This window comes from Neodiprion pinetum, chromosome 2 (assembly GCF_021155775.2).
Source record: "Neodiprion pinetum isolate iyNeoPine1 chromosome 2, iyNeoPine1.2, whole genome shotgun sequence".
In the NCBI taxonomy this organism is placed as follows: Eukaryota; Metazoa; Arthropoda; class Insecta; order Hymenoptera; family Diprionidae; genus Neodiprion; species Neodiprion pinetum.
The window spans coordinates 33,061,704-33,088,884 of NC_060233.1; the positions used below are offsets into that span (position 1 = coordinate 33,061,704).

The 27,181-nt window shown below is 41.1% G+C and overlaps 3 protein-coding genes and 1 non-coding gene across 6 annotated transcripts; 3 read left to right on the forward strand and 1 right to left on the reverse strand.

The window, feature by feature from the left end:
* Nucleotides 1–12,252: 12,252 nt before the first annotated feature.
* On the reverse strand, nucleotides 12,253–12,325 carry TRNAR-UCG (transfer RNA arginine (anticodon UCG)). Its single transcript has one exon. It is a non-coding gene; the product is annotated as a tRNA-Arg (tRNA).
* A 246-nt stretch (nucleotides 12,326–12,571) lies between these two features.
* On the forward strand, nucleotides 12,572–17,007 carry LOC124213136 (juvenile hormone esterase-like). Its single transcript, XM_046614076.2, has 10 exons — nucleotides 12,572–13,102; nucleotides 13,179–13,319; nucleotides 13,461–13,608; nucleotides 14,690–14,875; nucleotides 14,975–15,165; nucleotides 15,268–15,445; nucleotides 15,593–15,685; nucleotides 15,947–16,050; nucleotides 16,142–16,404; nucleotides 16,465–17,007. Exons 1-10 carry the CDS (start codon nucleotides 12,899–12,901, stop codon nucleotides 16,688–16,690), a joined length of 1,734 nt encoding a protein of 577 aa, XP_046470032.1. The 5' UTR covers nucleotides 12,572–12,898; the 3' UTR covers nucleotides 16,691–17,007.
* A 2,144-nt stretch (nucleotides 17,008–19,151) lies between these two features.
* On the forward strand, nucleotides 19,152–23,043 carry LOC124213137 (juvenile hormone esterase-like). Of its 3 annotated transcripts, XM_046614077.2 has the most exons (12): nucleotides 19,153–19,401; nucleotides 19,464–19,588; nucleotides 20,116–20,330; nucleotides 20,426–20,569; nucleotides 20,686–20,830; nucleotides 20,949–21,134; nucleotides 21,229–21,419; nucleotides 21,638–21,815; nucleotides 21,906–21,995; nucleotides 22,081–22,184; nucleotides 22,301–22,569; nucleotides 22,699–23,043. In XM_046614077.2, the coding sequence occupies exons 3-12, from the start codon at nucleotides 20,136–20,138 to the stop codon at nucleotides 22,871–22,873; spliced, it is 1,677 nt and encodes a 558-aa protein (XP_046470033.1). In that variant the 5' UTR covers nucleotides 19,153–19,401; nucleotides 19,464–19,588; nucleotides 20,116–20,135; the 3' UTR covers nucleotides 22,874–23,043. The 3 variants fall into 3 exon arrangements, with proteins under 3 accessions (XP_046470036.1, XP_046470033.1, XP_046470034.1); XM_046614078.2 differs by having other exon boundaries at nucleotides 19,153–19,588; XM_046614080.2 differs by lacking the exons at nucleotides 21,229–21,419; nucleotides 21,638–21,815 and having other exon boundaries at nucleotides 19,152–19,401.
* A 2,530-nt stretch (nucleotides 23,044–25,573) lies between these two features.
* On the forward strand, nucleotides 25,574–26,837 carry LOC124213142 (transcription factor sox-3-like). Its single transcript, XM_046614087.2, has 2 exons — nucleotides 25,574–26,170; nucleotides 26,350–26,837. The coding sequence occupies exons 1-2, from the start codon at nucleotides 25,758–25,760 to the stop codon at nucleotides 26,567–26,569; spliced, it is 633 nt and encodes a 210-aa protein (XP_046470043.1). The 5' UTR covers nucleotides 25,574–25,757; the 3' UTR covers nucleotides 26,570–26,837.
* Nucleotides 26,838–27,181: the final 344 nt, after the last annotated feature.

Sequence of the window (27,181 nt, forward strand, 5' to 3'; positions counted from 1 at the left end):
CGGGGTCGAAACAATTTCACCCCCGACTTACAAGGGAGCGAATTAAACAATACGCGAGGAGGTGCGCATATACAGTGTTGTTACATTGTGCATGAAAACGTGTACGCGGGGTACACAGACATCATTTACAAACAGGGCTTGACAAGAAGCCCGCTCCTACTCCCGCGGGATCCTTCCTGGGCTCCCCGACTCCCCGAGGCTCTCATTTTACACTATATAGACTCAGGCAGGCCTTTTCCTCCCCCTACATCTCGCCCTCCCCGGCGCTCTCGACGTTTCGCCGAAGGCTCCGTAGACCGGGGAGCATCCTCGTGGGAGCACCTCCGGGAGAATCTACATGGGTACCTACCTGGCAGAATGCAGCGTATGCATCATGCATGGTAGGAAAGATGCAAGGAATGGTGAACCGTCGCTATGTCGCACACCGCGTCCCATCCTTGCCGCGAGGTAAAGACCTTCGCTTCCCTCACCCCCTCCCGCCCCTCCCGGCGATTTCGAGCTTCCCTGCGGAAGGTTCCTTCAACTTCGTTGGGCTTCCTTAAGGAAATCGTATCGAACGGAAGAACGAATCAACTTGAGGTACTGGTACCACCACATCGTCGTCAGGTACGATATGCGTTTGAGTATCGGTGAAATGCCGGAGAGGCATTCCTTTTCACCAACTTGAAGTAAACCTCTGATACTGGGACGCTTTCGTCCGTCCATGAAACCTTAATCCCGAGACTAACAAATCGACAGTAAGCATAAAGAATTCCATTGTCGCACGTTAGTTTCGTACGTAAATTTGAACGCTCGAGCGATGTAATTCTTCTGTGAGAAAAATACCTTCCTCAATACCCGTGTTCCGGTGGGTAATGATTCTGCGAAGCTCAACGCAAGAGGAGCTTAAATCTCGATCGCGAGTAACGAGAACTCAGGTTTCTCTCAGGTTTACTTCGAGATTCAACTCTCTAGATTGGTTTTTTTTTTTTTTATTCGATACTAATGGTTACAGTTTTCGAAAGACTGTGAGACAAGAATCTCGATTCACTCGAATTATAGAAACGCTTCTGGCTTATGCTGGAACGGAAGACCTGAGTTGTAAACGGTAATAAGAATGGTTCGAGGCTGTTTTCTCGTATCGTAAAAATACCTGTGAGAATCAATTGAATCATACTTAATGTTAAACTTTTCGCGAATACATGATGTTTGCTCTACAATACAAGTCGAGAATTGAGTTGTCAGCGAGAAAATTAACGTGGGCTTGATCAGTGCTCCACATCGCGTAATGAAATTCATACTTTCCACTCTGTTTAACATACAAAGTGTGAAGAGGTACGGAACCGCGACACCGAAAAGTCTTATTAAGCAAATATTGCATGGCACCATTGCAACGAAAAAAATTAAAACATAAGTAGACCGTTCGTAACAATTACCAAGTTCAACGACCAGTGCCTGGCGTGAATTTAACACAATACTCGTCGATTCTTGCTCCTCTCCTGTCTCTTTTTCTTCCCGCGATAACAGACTGTAAAAGCTATAAGACTGAAGACGTGCATAAGGATTCGCCGATTCTTAGGAGTTCGGGTATAGCCGATCGGTATAATGATTAGTGAGATTAATTAACGGGGGTGGGTAATTAAACTTGGGACATGGGCTATTTAGAAACCCAAATCACGAGAGGCCTTTTCTAGTTTAAGCTCGTTAGCTAAGGGACTATCACGACCGATCTGATATCGACTCTTGGGCCTAAAGCTATGAGCATCGATAAAAGCTCGCGCTGCTGCAGAAGTGCGGATGAAACTTTGGTTATTAATCAGCTGTTATCTGTATAAACCCGAGACTTTATTGGCTCGAGGAAAGATTAATTGCTGATTCGCGAATAGATTTCAACGTCATCTTTTATGCTCGCCACAGCTTCCACATCCCGCCTTACATCACACCGCCCGAATTCAATGCGAGGCAAGGACAAGAGGAAGAAAACCTATATAATACGACCGTCGACTACACTGTGGGTATTATACCTATACGATTCATTGATCAATCAATATTCTGTTGAAAAACGAGGAATGTAATTTCGAAGGAACGGCTCAACTCTCTGAAGAACTGAGACTAGCTGTGCTGAGGCATCTTATCGCGCGTCGTACGAGGCCCTCCGAATGACTGTATCAATTTCACCCCAGGTAAATCAACACCTTGAAGAAGATACGCGGGTTATTTCGGTAGAGTCGAAGTTGGCAATTAGTCTGGCACGTAACGGAATCCTTTCGTCTCGTATTTCGAGCGGCATGTAACTCGTTGAGAAACCTTACGGATAAAGTATTAACGGATCGATCCGCCCCGCGGGCCGAAAATTCTTTCACATGGTTTTATGTTCTTCTTAGTTTCACTTCATTCTCAACTTTCAATCTTACGTTCTCGCGTACTGTCCTTCGACTTGAGATGGTATTGCTAATCATCATTTTGTAGGTTTCCACTTTGCCTGACGGTACTAATGGATGTAATACTGAGAAAATTTATAGCTTTGAATGCAGAGGCTTCGCCAACTCAAATAAAAAACTATTAAATCCGAGGAGATAAACGAATAAAATAGTATGAAAGTACTTTGATTGAACTGAAGTGTGATATGTATTTCGGATAATTTTTGGTAACACCGAACCTTGAAGTTACTTGACTGAGTCTTCGCGTATTGAGGAATATATAGGGAATAATTTTTTTTTCAATCATCCTTCTTTGTTTTATATCTGCATTACATGCAGTCTTTTTATGGCATAAAGATAGGATGCAAAGAAGCTGCAGGAACCAAAATCAAATCTGTATTAAAGATTCCGTTTTATATTTACACGGTATACCATGTACCTCTTTCAAAGAATAAAACTCATCCTTTAATTTCCGTCATATTCGTAAATAAAATATAACGATGAGAAAATATCTCTGACTCATTAATAATTTATGAAAAGTTTTCTCTACAGTGACATTCCCGTTGCAGAGTTGATCGATTATTAAATCGTTCTATAGCAATGCAGACATTGTACTGACATGGTTTTATATTTACGTAACGTCTTCTAGTGCAACAAATTGGTCATCGCTATCTTAGCGTAAGTCGGAGAGCAATCTTTGAAAATAATATTATTATTCCACTGTCGATCCTTCCTTCTCTGATTTTTTTACTTTCTTTTACGGTGAAAGTGAAACTTTGGCATGAAAGGGTAAAGGCCCGTTGGTAATAAGGCGGCTGTCGCGTATGAGAAAATCACGCGCGGGCAAGTAAGACGGTAAATATACGGAATAAGAACAGCCCGTTCCACAACTGTCGGAAACGTCGTACTACAAGTTTTGATAAAAAGAAGAAGAAGAGGAATAAGGATAAATAAAGGCTAGCTGGTTCGCTTTTTACGGCGGTCAGAGAGACCCGAGACAGCCTCGCGAAATCTCTGGGTGACGAAACACGTCATCAGCTGCTGTTCGGCCTGCTGTTTCTCCTTTATTAAATGCCAAACTTTCACGAAAAGCCCCCGTCTGAAAAAAAGGATAAAAAACCTCAGCCTGAAAAAGGGAAAAGTAAAACCCGTAATAGAGTGAAAAAAATATGGCTATGAAGCCAAAAATACCCTGTGGAAAATTTGCGAAGTAAAATGTGAATCGTATCAGCGCTCAAGTTGAATAAAATTGATCTGTAAGAATGCAGTTTCTCGAATAAATCACCTGACGAATTGAGCCAAGAAATATCTTCGTACATTAGTAACCGGAATTTTGATACTGGGGCATTGCAATATTCTGTATTTACGTGAAAATTCTTCAAGGAATATATACTGCGTAAGATACACCGATACAAAGAGACGAGAAACGAGCAAAGGCTGAACTACGAGTTCCGAAAAGTTACGGAATACTCAATTTTATTTCGAACAATCATATTTTATTGAACTCGGGGTGGCTACCCGCTCGAATTTCGCCGTAAGGTATGCGGTGCCGAAATCACCTTATTCGGATGTTCTTGTTACCCGAAAATACAGGCGCCGTAACACAACGTATTGGAATACAGTGTGCTCCAAAATAAATTGCAGTTCGATGGTTAATTTTTTTTAATTTTTTTTTTGTTCAATTACTCCATACGTTAAATTACAAAGATCGACGAAATAAAGCCTACAATAAATCCGATAAAATCCTTGATTTCCCGGCAGCTTTTTCTAGCATAGACAACTATTCCTCGCAATATTTCAAAATAAATAGTAAAATATACCATGTTGTGGCGATCCTGGTCACTGTTATACGAAACGGAACAAAATTGTTGAAAGTCGTAGGACTTCCATGGTGGACTGATATTCCGCAGCAAGGCTCCATATGTACGTATTTTAATACGTTTTACCCAGGTGATGAATACATTATATTATTCTCGTTGAAACAGTAACGCGTGACGAGCAAAGCGTATTATTTCCAGCATCTCCCAAGGAGCGAACGTACATACGTACATAGCGACGGGTGAAGATATTTTGCGAGAGAAGCGAAACGCGCAAAGCCCGGCGGTGTAATAGACTGTTTCTAGTCACGTGCGTGTCGTGAAAAATGGCCATAACCCCATATACCTCCTTCAGGACTCGGGGAAAATCTCAAGATATATCGTACGGCTGCAGCTGTCAGGTGGCGTGGTACAGGTAGTTTAATTGCTTGAAATAAGATATATAAAACAGTATAGAAACACCCTTCGTACCTGATTCCAAAAGACGATGTACCATTTCATTACGTTCTCTACATCATACTTTTCACACGAAAACCATATGTTTTCTAGCGATACTGCAGCCAAGATCTTGAAATGAAAGTCCATTTGTGAATTCGACATTTGCCATATAGAATTCTGAATCGCCTTAACGATGTTTAATTCTATGACAACGATTCGTGAGGAGAGGCGGGGAGAAAGAGAGAGATAATTAACAATCACTTATGCATAGATGTAGGTCGAGGAGGTTTTAGAAAGAGATTAGCGGGAAGAGCGACGAAAACGTATCACCGCAAGGATAGTTTTGCCGAATAAAACTTGGTGTAACCTCGTCCTACTTGCGAGTAGGTATAACCCGTGACCTGCCATGGTGTCCGTAAAGCAACGCAAACTCCGTGAGTCTAGGTGCCTATGGAAGTGCAACCCCTGTAACAGATCTATTTCTAACAAGCATCCATTTCCCAGTTTTCACCCTGCTGCAGAGTTGAGAAGGGTTTTGCTGCGCGCGTGTTTTGCTTTTACCATCACTATTACTTCGCCGCCTCCAACTTCCTCCGAAACCTTCCTACTCCGCTCTCCTCGTTTTTGCCCTGACTCTAAATCAGCGAGATCATTTGTAAAGGGGCTAATTTCGGGTCAATAATATTCCCAACTAAAACCCTGACAAGGCCTAAGAACCAGCACCGCGTAAATTTGACAGTAAAAAAACCGAAACACCCTGATATCAAGTTTACCTACGATGCTGTGGAAAAATGCTCTGGTAAATGAAGAAATGGTAAGTCAACTTATCACCAGATTTAGATTCAACTTTGGTACTGAACAGACAATAGATAGCGGACTGCTGAAACGCCGTCTAGTATTTCAAGTCACCGCGAGATCCAGGCAGAACTGTACAAGATTGCATTTAACCCAAGAGAGGTTTTGCCTCATATAACTGTCAGGAGTGTTTGCAGATGTCGCTTGAGTTTGTCAACTTTACGGATGAACGACACTCGTAATTACCCGTAGGAGATGACGGGGACGGAATACGGAAGACAAAGCGTGCACCTTCCGGCTGTGAAACGTTGATTATTATATCGTCTAGTAGAGGCAGAGGTAAACTTTGCTTTGGTCTGATCGCGTAAGAACCCTAGAAGGAACGAGTGGGCGTTTTCAGACGAATTTCAGAAATTTCCCTCAACAAACATGTATACAATATTCCAAGCGATGAATCAACTTCTTATTCACCAAACGCCAGCCTTGAGCGATCCTACGAGAATTTTCACTCCAAATTTCTACCCTCGCACAACCACGGACACAAAAGCGTCTGCAAAAGATGAGTATTCGGATATCGGAGTAACAACTTCGGCGACTGTGTCTGCGGTTACCGGGTAAGGAAAGCTATTCTTCCCACATGTGCGTATTACATACAACACAACACCTAGCCAACCAAGTGCATGCCTACGTGTCCCTCTTCGTCGAAGGCCAACCGCCGGACCGGAGGACAAAGACACGATGCGTGAAGATTCGAATGTATATTCTCGTACCGCCATTAAACCGCGGTGGTTTCGGCAAAGTTAATACAACCTGTCCTCGTGCTCCTGGATTAACAGTAGGAACAGTCTTAACAGACTACTTGCCCGGCATTATAACGCTATAACCGGGAATATCTCGACCGTGTTCAGCCGTCGCAACCGGTTATTCCTTACCAAGTTTCGGTCGAGAATAGTCCAACAATTATAGCTGGCTAAAGGCTAATTGGTACAGATAGGGGTGTGCACGCCGGGTGAACCGGGGATCAACCAATGACATCTTGCTTTGTCGATCAGAGTTTGATTGGATTACTCCTGGGCTCCAAGGAGCGAGGTGAGCTCGGTTAGATAATGGCTTATACTGTACGCCGCCTGTACAACCCCGGTAGAATTTCGTCGCCCCCAATGGATCCTTAATTCCTGAGGATAAACCCACGTCATTCTACCTCGTTTTTCACCCTCTATCTCACAACTGGAATCCCTTCGCGATTTCATTCCGGAAAATATGACCACAAACCCTGCTCCTGTACACGTCGTATTTACAGCTTACCCGTAAGGTGTGACGACCTCGTTTCGTTATGCGGTCAACGATAATGTCCTTTACTGGATGTGGACATACCCCGCTGTCGAGGTATTTGCCATGTGATTGACGACGCTCGATGTCATGCATATGTAACCGTTTCCTCCGCGTAGGGCGAGATCGACCCTCCGGGCGTACCTCTATAGGTACTTATCCAATATGTTAACCGCAATGCATTATGGGTCAGCGTCGTCGACCGACAGATATTAGTATTCCTCTATAATACGTTGCTACGTACCGCTACGTAGAAAGTTCCAAAGGGAAGCTTACGAGTCAACGTTCAAAAATTGATGGGAAAAATTTTGCCGCGAAATTGCTTAAAAATAATCGCACCGTCTGTCTCTGCAAGCTCTTTACAAATACGAAGAAAAATCCAACCGTAATGTTTTCTTGTTTACTTTTTGTGGAGCACAAGATGATCGAAGAACACCGACTGTCGTTATTAATAGAGTCTCCGAGTGTTAGCAGGTACCGACCAATCAGTCGACTAATACGTTTAGGGGTGGGTAATTAGATCGATCGTGTTTTGTTTCGTCGAGTTAGCGGCTCGGGTGTGTCTACATACGGTGCATAACTGCGCACGTTTCGGTGCTTTCGACTAAACGTATATATATTTGTATATATACTGTAGAGCTTTGTTGAAATTTAGTTGTTTAAGGTAAATATTAACGGAAGAGTTACATCTGGTCTCCGGACAAACAAGCATCCCGGCGGGAATGGAAGGAGCCTCGAGCTGCAGGATTTGTTCCTATATTTTCTGTCCCTGAGCGCGTTTACGACGATATAAGTCTCGGCTTGTTTCTCGCCTGAGACAATCGCTTTGTCGTAGGTACTGTGCAAGCTGTACCGGTGGAAGTGTGTACCCACTTATACTCACCCTACACCTTCGGTAGAAACTTTCCCATTTTAATACAGATTTCTTTCAAAACTTTCTAACGCCTCACGCCAGAGTGTGAAAATTTTTCACTCCTGAAGCGAGTTTCATTATATCTCCAAACGTGTTTCAAACGAGGTGAAAACCTTCCCACGTTCCCAAATTTTTGACGAGTAAATCATCGATCATGGAACTGTAAAGGTTCTCCAGTTTGTCGATTGAACGAGAGAATAATACTGTTTGATTTTATTTTATATTTTCCTCTCAGCCATTTAGACGCATTTCAGGCGGCATGCAATGCGTTTCATCTCAACCAAATCACAATCCAATACGATTTACCGCAAGTAAATATGATCAACGATCTCTATTTGATCGTAACAAATACTGAATCGTTACATTGGGTACATATAATTTTTCACAAAAGAGGCTCGAAATTTTTGTTGAATTATGCTTTTGAAAAATCAAAATTGAAAACGCGAAAAATAGATAAACATTTCACGATACCGATCTAAATGTAACTTTTTAAATAAAGCAATTCAATACCTACACAATGAAATTAGTTATAATTATTAGAAATTATGGTTTTAGAAAGATATGAAGGTCCATTTGAAATGGAAGATCCGATGTTGAAGCAGCGAGCTGGTAACCCGTCGAAGAATTCGCGTTGCGAAATTAAACCGGCACGGGACTTATCGGTGTTATCAATGAAAATACAGTATCGGGAATAGGAAATGGAGATTGATCTGCGAGAGAAACTATCTACGGGGTTTCGCCTAGATTGAGGGTTGGGCATAACGCAGCGTTTCTCATTAATAACCGTCATCTCAAAGTGAGCAAAGGCTCCAACCTTACACCCAGGGTTCTTGTTGCTTGAAAGGTCTGGTCTCTGCCAGTCATTTAGCATACCTACCTACGTCACTACGTCAGTCAAAGTTATTGCTTCACGTTTAAATAACCCTGGTTTTCTTCTATGTATGTTTTACTCACATACTCGCGAAGATATAATCTGCGTAGATATATACAAAAGAAGGTATATGTATGTATAGCAGGAATAGATTGAGTCAAGTCAGGCGCAGACGTGACCCAGGGCCCCTTTGCCAACCAGTAAAATACCTTCATCAAATTTCATATACCATAAAGAGAAGAAGAGAGAGATCAAAAAAGGAAAATGAATTAATGAAAATTCTTTCAGAACTTCAGTGCCTTTAAAAAAAAAACTTTCTTTTGAAGTTCAATTAATTTCACAGTAAAATTCTAACATACCTATAACGAAGAAAATAGCTTCGCAACTCTCGAACTCAAAGTGGCAAACAGAAGTTTTATAAGCTTCGTGGCCAATCTCTACCAAATACCTGACGTTTCATGCCAAATTTCGACTGGATTCATGCAACAATAACTTCTCCTACTCAGCAGAATTGGTTCACGCCAGTTTGTACTGATTAAAGAAATCAAAAGCTACGGAAAGTTTAATTCGACAGCTAGAACAGTCTGGTTGGACCGTTTCCGTAGGAGTTGAGTCAGCGTTTGAATGACGACGCGCAATGACCATATACTGTAGAATGAGAGAGCAGTGAGCAATTGTTGCCCAGGAAGTCATTTCTCACTTGACACCAGGTTCGCACTGGATGTAACACGTAGGTGGATAGATAGGTAGGTAGGGTAGGTAGATGCCCAACTGGCTCTGCGTACGCTTCGAGAACAATTGAATGTCCCTCGTCTGGCAAGGTAATGTTATCCGGGAACTGTGTAAAGGACACGCGGTGGTAAACATGTCTAGGACGTTGGGTGTATGACAGGAGGAGAGAACATCTTGCGGTCCATAAAGCAGTATCCTCACGCAGCTTGGCAAAATCCGTGATTTTGCCATTTCGACTTTATGCCACTTCGCAAGACTATGCGATGAACGAGCAACCGAATCTACGAACACGGTGAAGTGGTTGAAGAATTTCAGCTAATATTTCGGGGGAATTTTGCGCGGGCGTTACATAAGGACTAGGGCATGAACGAGAGGGGGAGACTCGCGGAAGGGGTTGTATTTCCCTGGACGGGTAGACAACGCATCAGAGATTCAATTAATATCTGCCAACATTGGTATAATAACTGTGGATTGCCCGGAGCCTTTTCAAATACGTTCAAATATTTATTACCATTGATAATGAGCGGCATAAATTAGCTGAGACCAATTATCTCAACCTTCGGTAATACACGCAAACAATCTTCCCTCTTACCGAACAAAACCTCCAGAGTTCTCGTACCATAACTGTTTTTTTCTCTTTGCCCTGTCGATTTTACGAAATTTTTCAATTAAAAAACGCATTTCAAATATAGTGGAAATAGCAAGCATAAATTCCACCGAATCATCAGTTTACGCATCAAGTAATGATCACCGATGCGTAATTGAATCCTGATAGTAAAAATATACTTGCATTAGTGAACATCGGATTCCGAATCACATTCGATTCCCGGCAAATTGTGGAAATGTAATGTGACATTATTCAATACAGATGAGCGACGATGGCTTGCCAATTCTGAAGCATCCCCACCATATTGAGCCGCGTATGACGGCCACAGGTTGGGATCTGGGTTAATATTAAGGGCCCCCTAATGAGGGCCCGTCAAGGGCCAATCATGTAAATTGCCTGGAGAATTCTCGGGGCTACATAGAATGGGAGAGTCAATCTCCGAGGGCCGTGTCCTGTGTTCTGTGATTTCCCAGGTTGCGAATATTCATTGTTCATTAACCGTCGCCAAGCCGTGGACGGCGCACTTCTCAATATCAATTTTTGTTAGGTTGATCAAATTCTCATGATTATCCGGAAGTAATGATTTCGAACGTGTCAGGTTCATTTCCTAAATTCGATTAGTGAACGAATAATATTCGGCTAGCTTGAAGCGACCAGCTACGTGGAATCCAGCGTTGTTGAAAGCGAAACAAAAAACGCGAACTGTATTAATCAAGAAGAATTCTTTTCGAAGGAATACCTTGTATAGCTCTAAAATAGCGTCATAAAACACAGAGCATGAGAAAGAGAGTTACAACGTCGTATATATCATTGCGGAGAGTCTACAGTAGGTACGTTACAAACAAACCAGAAAAAGAGAACAAAAAAGCGCGACTCTAGGGGGAAAAAGAACGTTTTCAGAATTAAGTATAAAGTTTCCAACGTCAAGCGAACGCTGCTGGATTCTACCTGAGGGTGTACGTCATGTACAGTGCCTGTATGAACGCATGTACGAAGGGGTGGTTAGGAAGATGAGTAAATCAACAGAACGTGATGGAGCAATATGTCACTGTCCAGTTCCCCGCGCTATCTGGTCACCCGTTTATTATAATTAATCTAGAGTTGCCTTCCAGGCAGGGTGTTTGTCTCTGTGCCAGCCACAGTTTACCACAGCATATTCTCCCGTCTCTGCGCGGTTTAGCCGCACTGCAATACCACCCAGTCATTTTCGCTACGGCGCGGCGCAGACAGATTAGTACGCAACACTCACCCCCGTTATATCTATGCATATCAGGGTGACAATAATTCACTAGAGGTCAATCAGAGTCTAGTGGAACCCGGTCACCGGTGTCATTCAATAAAGGCCTGACGAGGCGCGACCTTTTGTTTGCCGTGGAAGCTGGGAGTGACGATGTCCTCCTCATCTTTACGGAGCATATAGAAATCCGTATATTCATCAAGCGCATCAATCAAACGTTTTTTTATCTATGTACGGGTAAGTTTTCTTCGCTGGTTAGATGTTAACCTTCGTAGCTCACGTACCTTTCGAAGATAGGTACATATCTCTTATCATTTCAACAGCTTGCCTTTAGATGACAAGAGTCTACTATACCGAGCGAGTATTTAATTTACTACTGGCCAACCCAAGGAATTTGGAAGTACCGACTGACAGTCAATATGCACTCTGCTTTACCGGCCGTTATGACCGCGCCCGCTGGTACGCACGTCTACTGTGGTTTCCTCATCGCTAAACACCTCATATTGGATTTAGATGTATTAACGACAGGGTGTACTTGTGCTCCAGACACAACTCCCAATTTTTTTCCAAACCCATTTTTGAAGAAATCTATATTGATTTCTACTGAAGACGGACCACATTTATGGCGTCCGATTATAAAAATTATTTTAAAAAAAGTTACCCTAGCACCAATGATACAATAGATAGGTAAAAAAGGAAGCTAAGTTAGCAAATATGGGCCGAAGAATAGTTGCTTATTGCTTAGACTCCATTACTCTACTGTTATCTTGTTCTTATGGAAAAAAAAGAGTTACAATTATAAGCTTACTACCAATGTAAAAAATTGGTTGGGAGATAAGAAGTCTGATCCTAATGCAGATAGCGGATACGGTTATCGTTGACTGATGTAGAATCAGTCATTGATATAACAAGTGAGAAATTGCGATCGATAAGTAGCTAATGCCACGTTTGAGAATTTAGCGGAATACTGATAATTCGTACGAGCTATAAATCATACAACTGACATGAGTAAAATAATAATGGAAGCGGTGCTCACCTTGTCCCAATTACTCCGAGTCGATAGTACGTTTTGTGCAAGGTGGCGAGAAAAATTGGAAGTAAAAAAACTGCGCGACGACCGTGACAGGACTCGAACCTGCAATCTTCGGATCCGAAGTCCGACGCCTTATCCATTAGGCCACACGGTCTTATACGAAATAGTGTAAACTAAATCTATCCATTCTGAATTTAACAGCTGGGTATTGATCGCCTGGGTTTTTCAACGTTGCAGCAAGTGATCACTAATTCGAATGAATCGCTGCCGGAGATATCGTAAAGAAGGAATACGTTCCCTCTCTTTTTTTTTGTCACCAAAATATATCCTGAGGCTTGCTGAGCCATTATGATAACGGATTCGTTATTATCGTAAAACATTGCTATCCACACCCAATTACGAAGCTTATCAGATGTTCGTCGGCATTATTAGATTCAACTTCATAGGTAAACAGACTCAGGCGGACAAAATGAAAAAATTTGTTGCTATCGGGAATTTGCAGTGCCGCCAATTGAAGCCGCTGAGTATCCTTCAGTAACCGACAAACTGCTGTTGGAGAAACTCGAATTATTTGATCGGGGTTTTTTCGCGCATCAATTTCTACGTTGTGCAAAGAGTGCGAAAACTCGTGAATCGTAATTAGTGAGAATATTAGTAATTTACGGTACAAGGCTTTGGTGGGGATCAGTTATAACGATACTGGACACACGAAATCAAAAAACTCGAGATGATCCTCACAAAAATGTTTGCCATTATTTTGCTACTAATTTGTCTGACCGGTCGGGTTTCCGGGTTAAATGCAACCGTGACTGTCGGTGATTTGGGCACAGTGATTGGTCTGGAAGAAACAAGCACATGGACTGGCAGGACGATATACGCTTTCAGGGGAATTCCTTACGCTGAAGCACCAGTTGGCGACTTGAGATTCAGAGTGAGTGAGACGACACGCCTTGGTCTAACAAACGACCAGACAACTCGAGCAATTATAAATTCTAGTACTTTTTCAGCCACCGGTAAGCGTCAGCAGTTGGAATGGTACCTGGAACGGTACCGAATTCGGAGTGGTTTGCCCGCAAAATAGTGGAATTGGAACTCCATTGTCTGGTGTAGATGAAGACTGCTTGACGTTGAACGTTTACGTACCCGAGGTGAGTTCGAAGGAATAGAAACGATCGAATCAAGTACTCTGCGGCGTTTTGTAAGATTCTAAAGACTGAAGGGTACTTATGTAATCGAGAGATAATCAATCTCACCGAAATATTTAGTTGAGTAATTTTCACACGCGACAGGTCAACAGTGAAGACACTGCATTACCAGTCATGATCTACCTCCACGGAGGAACTTTCATGAGCGGGTATGCCCAGCTGTACGAACCCCATCAGCTGCTAGAGGAAGACGTGATTCTTGTCGTGCCTCAATTTCGTTTGGGACCATTGGGTGAGTGGACTTGAACCCTTTGCCGAGGACGTGTCCCTGATAAAAGTCCAACAAGTATTGCTCTTCGCAAGTCATGTTCGAAATGATTTTAGATAAGCAATCACTTTTGTTCGAGGATACTTCAATGCTATCGATCGATCTTTACTGCCAGATTTGTTTCGTACAACGTTTCTCATGTTTAGCTGCATGTACGTATGCTGAATCGCGATAACGAACCACTTAAAAACTTAGTTATAGCAGCTGTTTGTAGCACGTGTTACAAAAAATGTTCAACCACGAAAAATTCATATGAAATACCAATGGTCGATTACAATTTAAATCGTCGTAGACACCGCTTTATGAGTTCACTTTGAAATAAGGCTGCTTAATTTGTTCTCAAATTATTGTACCAATAACGGTAACTTTATTAATTTCACTTTGAAAACATCGCCGAAATTAGAAGAATAATTGCGGCATTCGGCCCCCATTTCTACTTTGGCGTTATTTAATCATCCAAGTTATTAGACACCGAGAGAACGCTCATTTCCGGTCATTCTAAAACACCTCGTTGTTGAGTAATTGTCACTAAAAATTGAACGTCACAGGACATCCGATACGCTTAATCTAACTTAACAAAACTAACCTTGCAAACTTGTCCAAACTGGATATTTGACGTGACAATACCATATGAAATAAATATGCTACGTAGAAATTGTTTTAAATGCAGACGGTTCGTTTTTTAGTAACAGTCTCTTCAAACGTATGCTTTTTGTATGAGTGTATGACCATGCCGTCACAGAACCACATATTTTCTTAATATACCACGCACTCCGTATTTGAATGCCGGTGAATATCAGCTATTTTTATTTTGCTTATCCAATCTCTATCCTTGCCAGAATTGTTATATTAACCGGCGATTGACGTTATCACCGTATCACCAGTTGATCAATGCTACAAATACGAAGGAAATAGAAACAATCGAGTTAGCAATAATGAGAAATCAAACAGAAGGTGCTCATAATATTATAATTGTTGCTAAGGGTTTTTCAAATCAAGAATACGTATATGTATAAGAATGCTAAGATTGAAATTTGTACTTTAGGTCTTCTATGCTTGCAAACTGATGAGGTACCCGGAAACGTGCAGTTTCTGGATCAAATAATGGCTATGCAATGGGTTCAGGACAACATAGGATACTTTGGTGGTGACCCAGACTCAGTAACACTCTTTGGCCAGAGTTCAGGAGCGGCCTCGGTGAACCTTCATCAAATCAGTCCGCTCTCGACAGGTGAGATTACAAGTTACAACCACTGGCGGTCGGGTTCACGCAGTTGAAATATTAAATTTCACCTTCTCTTCCCTTTCCCTTGTTCCTCTTTATTTTCAGGACTTTTTCACAAAGTAATTCTTCAGAGTGGTTCTGCCTACGCACCATGGGTCATGGATTACAATCCTGTTCAAACTGCCACGAGACTCGGAGCTGTTATGGGTTGCAATCAGACAAATACAACTGAGCTGGCGGCTTGTTTCAAGGAGTTAACCGTTCAAACTATCCTTGACGGTTTCGCTACGTATTTGGTGAGTTGGATAAAGCAATTTCGATCCTTAGAATAAGTTATACGAATTCCAGAAGTATTGCTGTCAATTGCGATCAAATGATTTATTGTATTGCCATTCAAGGCAACATACAGTGCTGGTGGCCTCACCGAGATTGGGGGTCATCGAGCTGTTATTCAAACCGCCGGGACTCAAAAATTTCTTGAAGAAGATCCTCTGACATTGATTTCCAAAGGACAATTCAGCCAAATACCTATGATCGCAGGGGCGAATAAACACGACGGTAGTTTCGCACTTGCAGGTAGGTGAAAAACCAGAGATCGATAAGATTCGACGAGACGTCGAAAATCCTATCCATATTTGTCACATTTCATTCGTAAATATGCCTGCAGAAATAATTTGAGAGAATTTTTATCGATTGAATGTATTGTTTCCTGTCTTCCAATAGAATATTACACCAGCTACTTTGTTCCATATGGATTCGCCGAGAACACGCAGTTCCTAAAGTACAATCTGACATCTTTCATCCTCTCAGCATTTGGTAAGTACGAAATCATTTTCAGGCTGATATAATTTTAGAAGTGAACTTTATAACATGTGCTTCTTAACGCAAGGAAATCAATATTTAAGGTCCTCGTCGTCGGCCCGTGCAATTAGAGCATCTCGCTGGTACGACATGTAACCGATATCGGCCTTTGTAACATTTCATAACACTATTCATAATTACTTGAACCAATCGATTCGATCTTGTAAGATGTTCTCCGCCCAAATGTCACTCATATCTACCTGTCGTATTTCACAGGAGTCGAAGACCTAACGGGCGGTGTCGGACAAACCCTGACATACGCCCACTTCAATGAAGATGATATTGGAGATTTTCTAGCAATGGTTCCAGGAATCATAGATGTAAATACATGAATAAGCGATAATTGCGATTACATTTTCACCTGTATTCTATGGAGAACTAAATTCTTTTCACTTTCATGAATTCACCCAGATATGCAGTGTCTTCGCGTTTAAGGCGCCGATTTTCCAAATGCTCCAGACCAACAGTCTCTACAACTCATCATACCTCTACAGATTCGGATATTTTGGTACCAACAATGTACTGGTTTCCGCTGAGGACTTGCCATTCGAAACTGGTGTCGGACACTCTGACGAACTGTTTTACCTGTTCCCGTTGTCTAGCAATTTATCCGACACAGACGTGACGGTGGCTAAACGAATGGTATCGTTGTGGACGACCTTTGCTACCAGCGGGTGAGTTCCATTTACTAACTTCATTCCTAATTTATGTTCTAATTCCCATTTCATTCACAGCGTACCGATAGCTGATGACAAGACTTGGGAATCAATGAGCACCCCCTTTGGCCCGTATCTAATTATCGACGAAGAGTTCTACGACGGTACCAATTATTTGTCAGAGTACACGATCGCTCGGGATGAGGGTATGACAGCCGTTGACAGATCTGCAGCATCTGGCATCGCGCCTCCTTCGATAATAATCTTGGCCACAACGCTGTGGTCAATTTTTATAAGACGATAATATGTCGAATTAGCTCGATTGGCTTGATTCGGGTGCATAGTATTTTGGCTACTTCATCGACATCAGAGATGATTGTTAGCAAGGTTTTCGCGAAAAGAAAACTGACGTAGCAATGACGTTATTACCATCCGATACAACAGAAATCTGATTTCTCATTGAATGAGATTTATACGTACCGAAGATAACAAAAATGTTTGAGCGAGACCTCGATCACCACGGCATAGAATCATGAAAGTCCATTTTTACACAGGTGTATATAGTTCTTGGAGTATCAAATGTATCAATGAATAAAAAATAAAATACTTTTCAACTACAAAGTCTATTGTCAGTCCGTCCGAAACGTAATCATGGTAAATCTATCGATCAAATGTTTATCTAATATCGGAGTCATTGCCAACTTTTTACATGAAAAATGGTAACTGAAATGAGTACATGTAATAAAACGCTTAACGTCATCGGTCACAAGAGCGTTATTTCGATTGAATTTGAACAATCCACGATATCTGCGTAATTAAAAAAGTTGTACAAGGCAATTTCGGTCGGTTAACAATTATTGAACACGGTGCTTCGAGTCTCCTACTGCATACCGCATGTTCATACGAACTTTCTTCAGGTCAGATGTGGCATTGATAAAGTGAAAATACATTGTAATGATGGACTATCCTACAGTTTATCACAGTCACCATGGATACGCATGTCGCCAACGCCCCAAAATATTCTTACACCCACCAAGTTCAGAAAATTTTTGTCTTCGAGTGAAAATACCCTGGAAGAGTAATAATGATAATGTTCCTGGTAAAAATGACGACGGCGATTAACTAATTTTTTTCTTTTTTTTTCTGTCGAACCGTTCCGGTATAATTATCGGCACAATAGTGACGTATAAGGCAGACAAAATGAAACAACAAATGAGTAGTCACATGTCTGGGAATTCCATACGCAGAACCACCAATCAAAGTAAGTTGTATCAACAATTATGAACTAGTTTTGCACATTACACATCATTTGAGTGACTCGAGATTTAGCAAGCCAACAATTAAATGCACAGATCAGGAGATCAGAACTGACTTACTTATTATTACTACCGTTGTTGAAAAATATCTATATGTTATTTTTTTTAAACCACAGTGTTACTTTAATCCATGACATAGACATCGAGTTTGAATAATGAACGGACTGTTTTTTTTTTGTTTATCTTTACGCCGTGATTTCAGTCATCTGTTCCGATCACTTCGTGGAATAGAACACTAAACGCGACGTCATACGGCCCGGTTTGTTCTCAACCATCGATGAGCTACAACGGAAATTGTTCGACTTGGAACGTTTTTGTTCCCGAGACTTGTTGAAACCACGAATATCAAAAATAAGCAAACGAAAAAAAAAGAAAGAAGTCAATTATCTGGTGAAAGAAAAAATGTCCTAGATTATAAAACAGTTGTTAGTCCCTTTATTTTCATCTTCTCAGTTGAAGTATACCTACGTCAGCTTTCAAAGTATAAAGTTTAACTCATCAGAACTCATCCGGTGTTCAAGCAATTGAACAGTCACACGATAAGTTAACGACGTCATAACATTAACCACTGAACATAATAGTGATGCTTGTATGTCATTGTAGCTTATATGACGTTACTCTCGGTAGAGTGAACGCTTTAATGATGTGATAAAAACTAAAGACCTGAACAACATAAATTGACCACCGGATATAATCGTCTTCATCTACGCGATCCGAATTTCAAATCTGCAGTTTGATTTCCTACAAATTGTACAGCTACGAAACACTCTCAGCAAATAGACTGTTCGAGGATACCTACTTATACACGTTTCACCAAAAGGTGTCTCATTCAAAGTCCAGCGATTCGATCTACCCGTTCGACGGCGGCAAGATCCATAGTGACTTCCGTTGCTTCTCCCCAGAGAAGATCATCAAAACGAAAATGATCTCGACATGGCTTACAATTAGCTCGTGCTTAAGATCTAACCCAGTTTCGTGATTAATGGGTAAGAACAGGCGTTGTTTTGCGCAGCTTGCATCACTGATTGTGAGCAGCGTAGGTATTCATGCTACCGATTGCAGGATAATACCAACATCGGATGACGTCTCATGGCCGGCAATGTCAACGCCTGGGCCGTACCGTGTAATCGACAGCAGCGCTTCTGTCAAGGATAACTTTTCGGACGAGTTCGTTACCAGCGAAACCGTTTCGCAGTTGGTAATAAGTGTGATAATCAGTAACTGGTAATCAACCATCCTATTGATGTTAACTTACTTTGATTGCTAATAGTATTTACGTTGAACAGTAACTCGACCATAACGAATAAAGTTTTAAACATGACGTGTGACGTAGCAGAATTATTTGCGCAAACACGTCGTGATCCAGACGCAAGACTTGTTTGTTTATCTTATCTCATTATACACTTACGTTTTATTATCTAATCAAACATTTTCACGTGTGTATTGACAGTTTGAATAGCGATCTTCGTTATCTATGTTTCTGGGACGATCAAACATCACGACATTAGTCACGACCATGAACGTCATATTAGAATGAAGTAACAACATCCAGGTTATTCTAAGGTTCATTTTGTTGGCCGATCGCGTCGTTGAAAAATTAATTACAGTTAGAATTCGAAGATTTGAAGCTAACGGCACCTAAGTATTTTCACGTGATCACTCAACGATTGCTTGGAACGTCGAGCGAGAGACTCAAACGGTAAACTATGATAATATTGCATTCAATTTTTCATTATTGCCACATACTGTCATTTTCAAAAGGTCCCTCGCAGTGTGTGTGTGTAGCAAAATACGTTCTACAAGATCGCCATGTTCAGTACTGCTCGAAGAAACGAAATATAAGGAAGCACCGAATCTGGATATTGTCAGTTCTGGTCACGATCGAGGTGAGTTTTTCTACAGTGATATCACAAACGTTGAGCTATTCATTCATTGAGATAATTATTAAGAATATGTGCGGCTGAATAATATAATTCTTCGCGTGAAAAGCTTATGGTCTGCTGTAACGTCTCCTTTCTCGCTTTATCCAAGAAAACAAAAAATAATAATACATGAATACATCTAAAAACAAAAGCCATGACATATCAATAATTTCGAAGGGACACGTGTGCTAAATTCATCTAGACGTAAGTAGCGAAATTCCAAATCGACCGAAGCGTTAGCCTAAAAGATTGTAAAATCGGTTAAATTCGTAGCTCGTAAATACAGGAAGGTGAGATAAGGTTATAAAAAAGTAGTAAAAACGGATCACGCGAGGTGATCAAGTGTTAGCCAACTCTATTTATATGCAATGAAAGACCGTCTTTCTAATTCGGTTGCTCAATGCGGTAAGTTAATAACCAATATTCGCCAATAATACCGCAGTTACATCAATTACGCAAAATTTAATTTTCGGTCAATTATATACTCTTAGGTAAACAGGAATTACACACGATGCTGAGTCCGTGGTTTGGAGTTTTGCTGGTACTCTTCAATATTACCGATGCGATTATCGAAGTAAATGTTACAGTTGGCCAGCTAGGAGTAGCCACAGGAAGATTGGACAGATCGAAGTGGAGCCAGAGACAATTTCACTCCTTTCAAGGAATCCCCTTCGCCGAACCACCGATTGGAAGTCTCCGCTTCGCGGTAAATGCATAGTGAAATTATGAGTCAATGATTCTATGGATTAGTCAAAGGTTTGCCAACATGTTAAGTCACCTTTCCAATGTCGAAAATTTAAGCCCCCAGTGAAGGTGATTTCTTGGAAGGATTACTACCTCGACGCAAAGAATTTCAGAAACATTTGTCCCCAAACCAAGCAACCCGGTTACGACGTTGAGGGTTACGACGAAGATTGCCTTCATCTCAACGTCTACGTACCTGCGGTGGGTGTAACAAATATGTTATGCATGTGCGCAAGACGATCTCGTAGCTAGTAAAGACCAAGAGTATTCGGAGTTGTACAATTTCGCACGCCAAAATCTACAGTGATTTTTTATAGACAAATGGGAAAGAGCTCTTGCCAGTTATGATTTGGATTCATGGTGGATCTTTCATGAGCGGACATGCGCAGAGATTCAAACCACATTATCTAATGGAGTCTGACATTATTTTAGTCGTACCACAATTCCGACTTGGACCATTAGGTGAGAGATCGAGGTGTCTACGAAATTTTGTGATTACCATAATTACGAGCATTGGTCGTTGGTTAATTTCGAAGTTGAGAAGCAATTGTTCAAACGAATAAAAAAAACGTAATTTCAGGTCTGCTGTGTCTGGGGACAGAAGAGATTCCAGGCAACGTTCAATTTCTAGATCAAGTGATGGCTATGGAATGGGTGCGAGACAATATCGAGTCGTTTGGCGGTGACAGAAATAGAGTCACGTTGTCTGGGCAAAGCTCTGGGGCTTACAGCGTTAATTTACATCTCTTGAGTCCATTGTCACAAGGTTGGTACGTTCCTATAAAAGGAATGAATGGATTTCCGAGGGCCATGAAATCATACAACAGGATTACCGAGTAACACGAATAAATGTTACGTAGGCCTTTTTCATCGGACTATCATACAAAGTAACTCCGTTTACACACCGGGAATGATTGACAGAAATCCCGTCAAAACAGCCAAGGAAATTGCTGCAGTTTTAAAGTGTAACGTGGAGTCTGTCGAGCGCATTACCGAGTGTATGAAAACTCTTTCTGCAAAATCCATTCTCGAAGGATTTGACAAATACGTGGTAAATTGATCCTCTGACTATTAATTGAAAACAGATCGGTGACATTTGCTGCAAAGTTTCATACTGAGATAACACCGCAGCCTGTTTCAAGTAATCCGGTATATGAGACAAGTATTTTTCGATAAATCAAACGATTTTTAAAATCTTATGACGCAAGAATTCAACTCCCAATTAAGACTCTAAGAAGAAGTTTTACAGTCCATGCATAAAAATTATAGACCGTAAATTCCGTCAATGGAGGAGGCAGCTGGGGGGGAAATCGTGCCGTTATACAACGAACTGGGTCGGTTAGATTTCTGACAGAAGAACCGAGCCTCTTAATTGAGCAGGGAAAATACTTGAAAGTACCAATGATAGGCGGTACAACTAGCCAAGATGGTAGCCTCCTTGCGTCAGGTTCGCGAATAGTTATACTATACAAACGATTATCGTTATTAGAAAAAACTAGCCTCCAACATCTCCAGGATTATTGTTTTTCATTGTCAGGTCTGTACGACGGACTATCGTCGATTGGATTATTAAATGATCCCAACTTTCTCAAGGATAAACTGATCCCCTTGAGTTTAAAATATATTGGTAGGTAATATAAACTCGTTAATTCGGCACGAAACATTTAATTTCCTTCCAAAATAATTTTCAAACTTTTTTATTTCATTGTCAGGCGTACCAGACGAAACTGGTGTATTTTCACAGATACTGATCGAAAAATACTTCTCTAGCAGCGAACTGGGGGATTTTTTGAAAATGGTACCAGGTCTCATTGATGTAAGTTCAGTTTCAATTCGAATTTTAAAAACGAAAGGTTGCTGACCGATAATGGTAATCAACTTCAAACAAGATTGGATAATATTTTCTCTTTCCTCCACGAACTCTATCTCCAGATTGGCAGTGTGCTAATATTCAAAGCCGGAATGTACCGTATGGTGCATGAAAATTCTCGTTTTCAACCAACGTTCATGTACAGCTTCGATTACCGCGGTAGTCAAACGAGATTCGGTTACGAGTCTGTCAAAAAATATCCGTTCGACGGAGGCGTCGCGCACTCTGACGACTACATCTACCTGTTCCCATTCCCAGACAACCTTACAGAGGCCGACACAGTGATTGCGAAGAGAATGGTGCAGCTGTGGACCAGCTTTACGATAAACGGGTAACAAATATATTCGACTCTACATATACTATGTATAATAAAATTTCACACCGATTTATATTCGAAAAAGTGAAAGAGAGGAGAAAAAACATACAATTGAATTCAAATGAATATTTCTTCAAATCGCAGAACTCCTTCTGCGGACTTTGTCAGCGAATGGCCAAAGATGTCGACTAGGGCTGGACCATATCTCAAAATCGGAACCGAGACGAGGGTCGGCGATAATTATTTTTATGAATATACAGTCACGATTCACAGTAAAGCAACATCGCTGGCCGCCAGTCTTGTGCATTGTTTGTGCTAATTCAAGAAATAGAAATAACTGACATCATGTGTCTAACGTTAACACTGAAGAAAGTCGAAAGGACTGAAGTTATCAAATGACAAAGTTTCTTATCAATTGGGACCTATTTTTTTTTTTTTAGATGTATAATTTTTGTTCAATTTGAATAAAAGAAATAGTTTCTGTATAAATCATACAATTTACTGATATTTACCCCGAATTAAGAACATCTACCGATTACCGTCATAAAATTATTTGATATTTCCCTCAATACGCGTTTTCTCCCGTGAAAAAGGCTAACCGTAAACTTATAGAAAATAAAATATTTTCAACGATGAGATTGGAAAAAAATTCACCTCCCAATTATTTTAAGAGAAAAAGGGATGTACTGGTATATGATTTTGCAGAACCTTCGCTGATTAAAAGATTGAGAATTAGTTAACGAGGGGCTGGTGAGCGAAAGGTGAGGACGGGGTGAACCCCCGTGTTACAGGATGTTCGTGTGCGTGGCTTTACGCTTTGGGTGTAGAGAAGCGCGCAGGGGCCGGAAGGCTTACCCCCGTTAACGCGTTACCAACTCGGGCGTGGCTTGTTATGTGTTTATGGCAATTATCCACGGATTACCTTATTATTCCACTTTGAGCGCGTTTCAGGATGTGGAAAACGAGTAATTCGAATCAAAGGCGAGACCTGCCGAGTTATACGAGTCGCGTCACCTTGTACTTCACTGGTTAGGGCAGAGACCAAGAGAGCGGAGGGGGGGGGCATTAAAAATTATTAGTCTTCATCGTGCCAATTATCCTATATCTCCAACACGCTCGAGTAGACCGTGAGACGAAGCAGCGTCTTTTTCTCGGTGCAAACCGGTCGTGAAATCGATTACAGCCGCTAAAAAGTTTCAAAATAAATATGTAGATGGTTCTCTGATCCTTTCAAGATTTAGTGAAAAAAATTTTGCATCATCTTCCTACGATATGCTGCGACAAATTTGATAATATTCATACGTGCTGCATGAGTGCTAATTTGCTTCGTCTCACCCTGAATATTATACGCAAATATCGCAAAAATGCAACCGCTTGATCGTTGATCCCGTTCCTGTCGCTCCACGTGAATATCAAAGTGTTAAAAAATCAAAGGAGAGTAAAATATTAAAACCGACGTTTGATGATGAGTAGTTGTTAGCTACAGGCCTCGCTGGTAATAGGCATACTGCGACATAACTCGCACCTAATTAGTAATTAGATTCTTGAACCCCGTTCCTCAAGGGCTGCCATGATATATATTTTTCGAATCACGAGCGGTATATACGGATTTCTCTAATATGAGCGCAGAAATTATTATTTTAATTTCTTTTTCAATGCACTCACATCTCATACCTGAATAATCTGCTAATCTCAATATAATGATCACCGATAGTATGGAAATATATGGAAAGAAATTCTTTCCATCTGGTTAATTAATTGACGTCCAAAATTTTTGCAAACCAAATGTATAAGAATACAGAGTGCGTGCAGCTATAAGAAATGATCGTTTTTTTTTTCACAGTTGAACTTCACGTCTCCATTAGCATGTAAAATTGTTTCAATTTCAAATGCAAATCTTGTATGCAAATTTCTTTGCTCTCCGCGACATATAAAAGCAATCACGGAGAATTTTGTTGCATGCCGGTTAGATGGTACATACACAGTACCTACTGTAACGCTGAAAATATTATCCGTATAGATATTCGCGAATGCAAGAATAACATAGGGCACTCCGTTGTTGAGGGTATAAGGCACGAAGCTGTGACAACAAGATAAAGCAGAGCCACTCAGGGGCCTCCAACTTCAAGATATCATAAAAAGCTCGTGCTCGATTCTTTCATGAAATATTGCAAACATTCTGCAATGACAGTAGCACATGATGCTGTCGGGGTAAAAAAATCTAATTTTCCGTACGGTTATTGTTTAGACTTTTTACTTTTCTTAAGTGGAACAGAATTGACTTTTGATATTACCTTACACTGTTAAATGAAAATAGTTTTTCTTAGCGTCGTTATGCCTGAAACACGCTCAATACACAAAGCTGCAGAACGAGCGTAACTGCGGAACGAGATGTCAAACGCAATGGTAGGGGATTATATTGAGGTAGGGAGTGAGTGAGCAAGCTCACCCTGCTTAACAGATTTGATTTAATTTCAATTAAACACAGATTACATCTGATTTATTCCACCTCCTCGGTTAAATATTCAATTCACAAACATACACAGAGACACAATGCTGTTTGCACATTAAACTGCCGATTTCTCATCTTATTTGCTTTGACAATAAGTATAATAACAATGTCTTTAGGCGTAAAAGTTTTTATCTTGCTTTGTCCGTAATGTTTATTTGATAATTTTCATTTTCTATTTTCTTTTCAATTGTGACTGACAATCGGTACCATGCACCCTAGCGATGCTCAAATTGTCTAACGTCGCGTTGTGTAAAAGGGGGCAGGACAATAAATTGAGAAGTCCTCCGAAAATTGTACGCACGATAATGAAGAATTACCATAAAAGGAGTGTCGGAAGGTGTGTTACAGATCAATAAAGGAATACGTGCAGAATGTGTCGGTGTGCATGTCGATAAATGACCTAATCAGCACATAACAACGCTTTGGATTTGTTAGAAACGAATTACCGGAAAATAGAACACAAAGAGAATCTGACAACAGAAAGGGTCACATAACGCAATTGTGACACGACTCTCTTTCTAGTGCACGGAGATTCGTCGGCTGTACAGCGTCAACGGAGAGGCGCGACTGAACTATCGCTCCGGTACAAAACCCGACGCGATTCACGAAATGGCCAAAAGTGCGGAGTCTCAGTGATCCAGAGTTTGCAAAAGCTGCAGGTGATGTGTGATCGGTGTAAGAATTGAGGGAAATGCAGTTTTCAACGGAACCCAATTCGGCGGGGAGGAGTTTTCAATCGGGGAGTAATTTAATGGAAGCCAAAGTGAGCAGCAGTTGTACAACAGAAGAGTCGAAAGAACACGTGAAAAGACCGATGAACGCTTTCATGGTATGGTCAAGACTCCAGCGTCGTAAAATTGCGGAAAAACATCCAAAGATGCACAATTCGGAGATTTCGAAGAGGCTTGGCGCGGAGTGGAAGGTCCTCAGCGACGCGGATAAAAGACCCTTCATTGACGAGGCTAAAAGACTGCGGATCCAGCACATGAGAGATCATCCGAACTACAAGTACAGACCCAGACGAAAGCAGAAGACGTCTGTCAAGAACGTCGCCAGGCCGAGCTACCCAAACTTCTCGTTTGTCGATCCGATTGAGCTAAGAAGGTAGCAAAAAAGTGTAGCCAGTTGTCTTTGAAATAGCTCAGAGTTTCGGATGTGAAAAATTTTCGTTTGTTTATAAGCGTTTTTAAAAAGTGTACAGAAACTGCATTGCTCTCTCAAAATGATTGTTAAATATTGTTTGGTAACATTGATGGAGTGGTTCCGTCTTTTCTCTTTCGCAGATACTACCAGCCACCAGCCTTCGAGTTTCCAAAGTATTCTACTAACACATATCAAGAGCCTCCCCTGCCAAGCTATTCAACACTGTCGCCGAGTGGGACTGGCTATCAGCAACAGCAACAGTTAATTCGTGCGGCAGGAGTTTACGCATCCGCTTGTACAGATTTAAACACTTCCGTCGTAGACTTTCGTCAGCAGAATCCCACCTATTACTACGAATAGTCGTTACAGTGAGTCGCAATGATAACGAGTCTAATGATCGAGCAGACACGTGTGAAGGAACAAATTTTCTGCAAAGTGAAATTTGTTGAAATGGGTGCATAGGTGATTCTGTACAATTTGTTTTAAAAGAATAAAAGAACGAAGAGAACGGGTAAAACAATGCGATTCTACCGAGGAGTGTTGTTCGAGGATTCGATTACTCCGCATGAAATATCTGCTGAGAGAATCGGGTTATTTCATTGTTCTCTTTTTTTGATGTATCAATGAATGGGAATACTGTATATTGTATTATATTCAGTAATTCGGGAATTCAGGAGGTCTCGAAACCAGTGAATCGTTTATAAATAAAAATCTGATCCGAAGAGTACAATCCATTGGAATAAAACGCGTTGAAAAATAGCAGATGAAATAAAATAAAATTGAGGGATCAATTTTTGATACAATAGCGACGCGCAAACATCGGCACCAGTAGGTACGACGCGATTCCGCTTGTGTACGTAGCCACAGTTTGCGGAAAATAAAATTAACCGCAGAAGAGATAAAGCGAAAATACAATTTACAAGCGAGACGGAACAATCGATTGATAACTATCAGGATACCTGCAAACCGCTG

What these genes read in the sequence shown, in the direction of transcription:
- LOC124213136 (XM_046614076.2), top strand. Translation starts at nt 12,899, where the DNA reads ATGATCCTCACAAAAATGTTTGCCATTATTTTGCTACTAATTTGTCTG. An exon ending in TGAACGTTTACGTACCCGAG is followed by an intron (nt 13,320 to 13,460) that starts GTGAGTTCGAAG and finishes CACACGCGACAG; the next exon opens with GTCAACAGTGAAGACACTGC. An exon ending in TGGTTCCAGGAATCATAGAT is followed by an intron (nt 16,051 to 16,141) that starts GTAAATACATGA and finishes GAATTCACCCAG; the next exon opens with ATATGCAGTGTCTTCGCGTT.
- LOC124213137 (XM_046614078.2), top strand. Translation starts at nt 20,136, where the DNA reads ATGCTGAGTCCGTGGTTTGGAGTTTTGCTGGTACTCTTCAATATTACC. An exon ending in ATTCCGACTTGGACCATTAG is followed by an intron (nt 20,831 to 20,948) that starts GTGAGAGATCGA and finishes ACGTAATTTCAG; the next exon opens with GTCTGCTGTGTCTGGGGACA. An exon ending in TGGTACCAGGTCTCATTGAT is followed by an intron (nt 22,185 to 22,300) that starts GTAAGTTCAGTT and finishes CTCTATCTCCAG; the next exon opens with ATTGGCAGTGTGCTAATATT.
- LOC124213142 (XM_046614087.2), top strand. Translation starts at nt 25,758, where the DNA reads ATGCAGTTTTCAACGGAACCCAATTCGGCGGGGAGGAGTTTTCAATCG. An exon ending in GATCCGATTGAGCTAAGAAG is followed by an intron (nt 26,171 to 26,349) that starts GTAGCAAAAAAG and finishes TCTCTTTCGCAG; the next exon opens with ATACTACCAGCCACCAGCCT.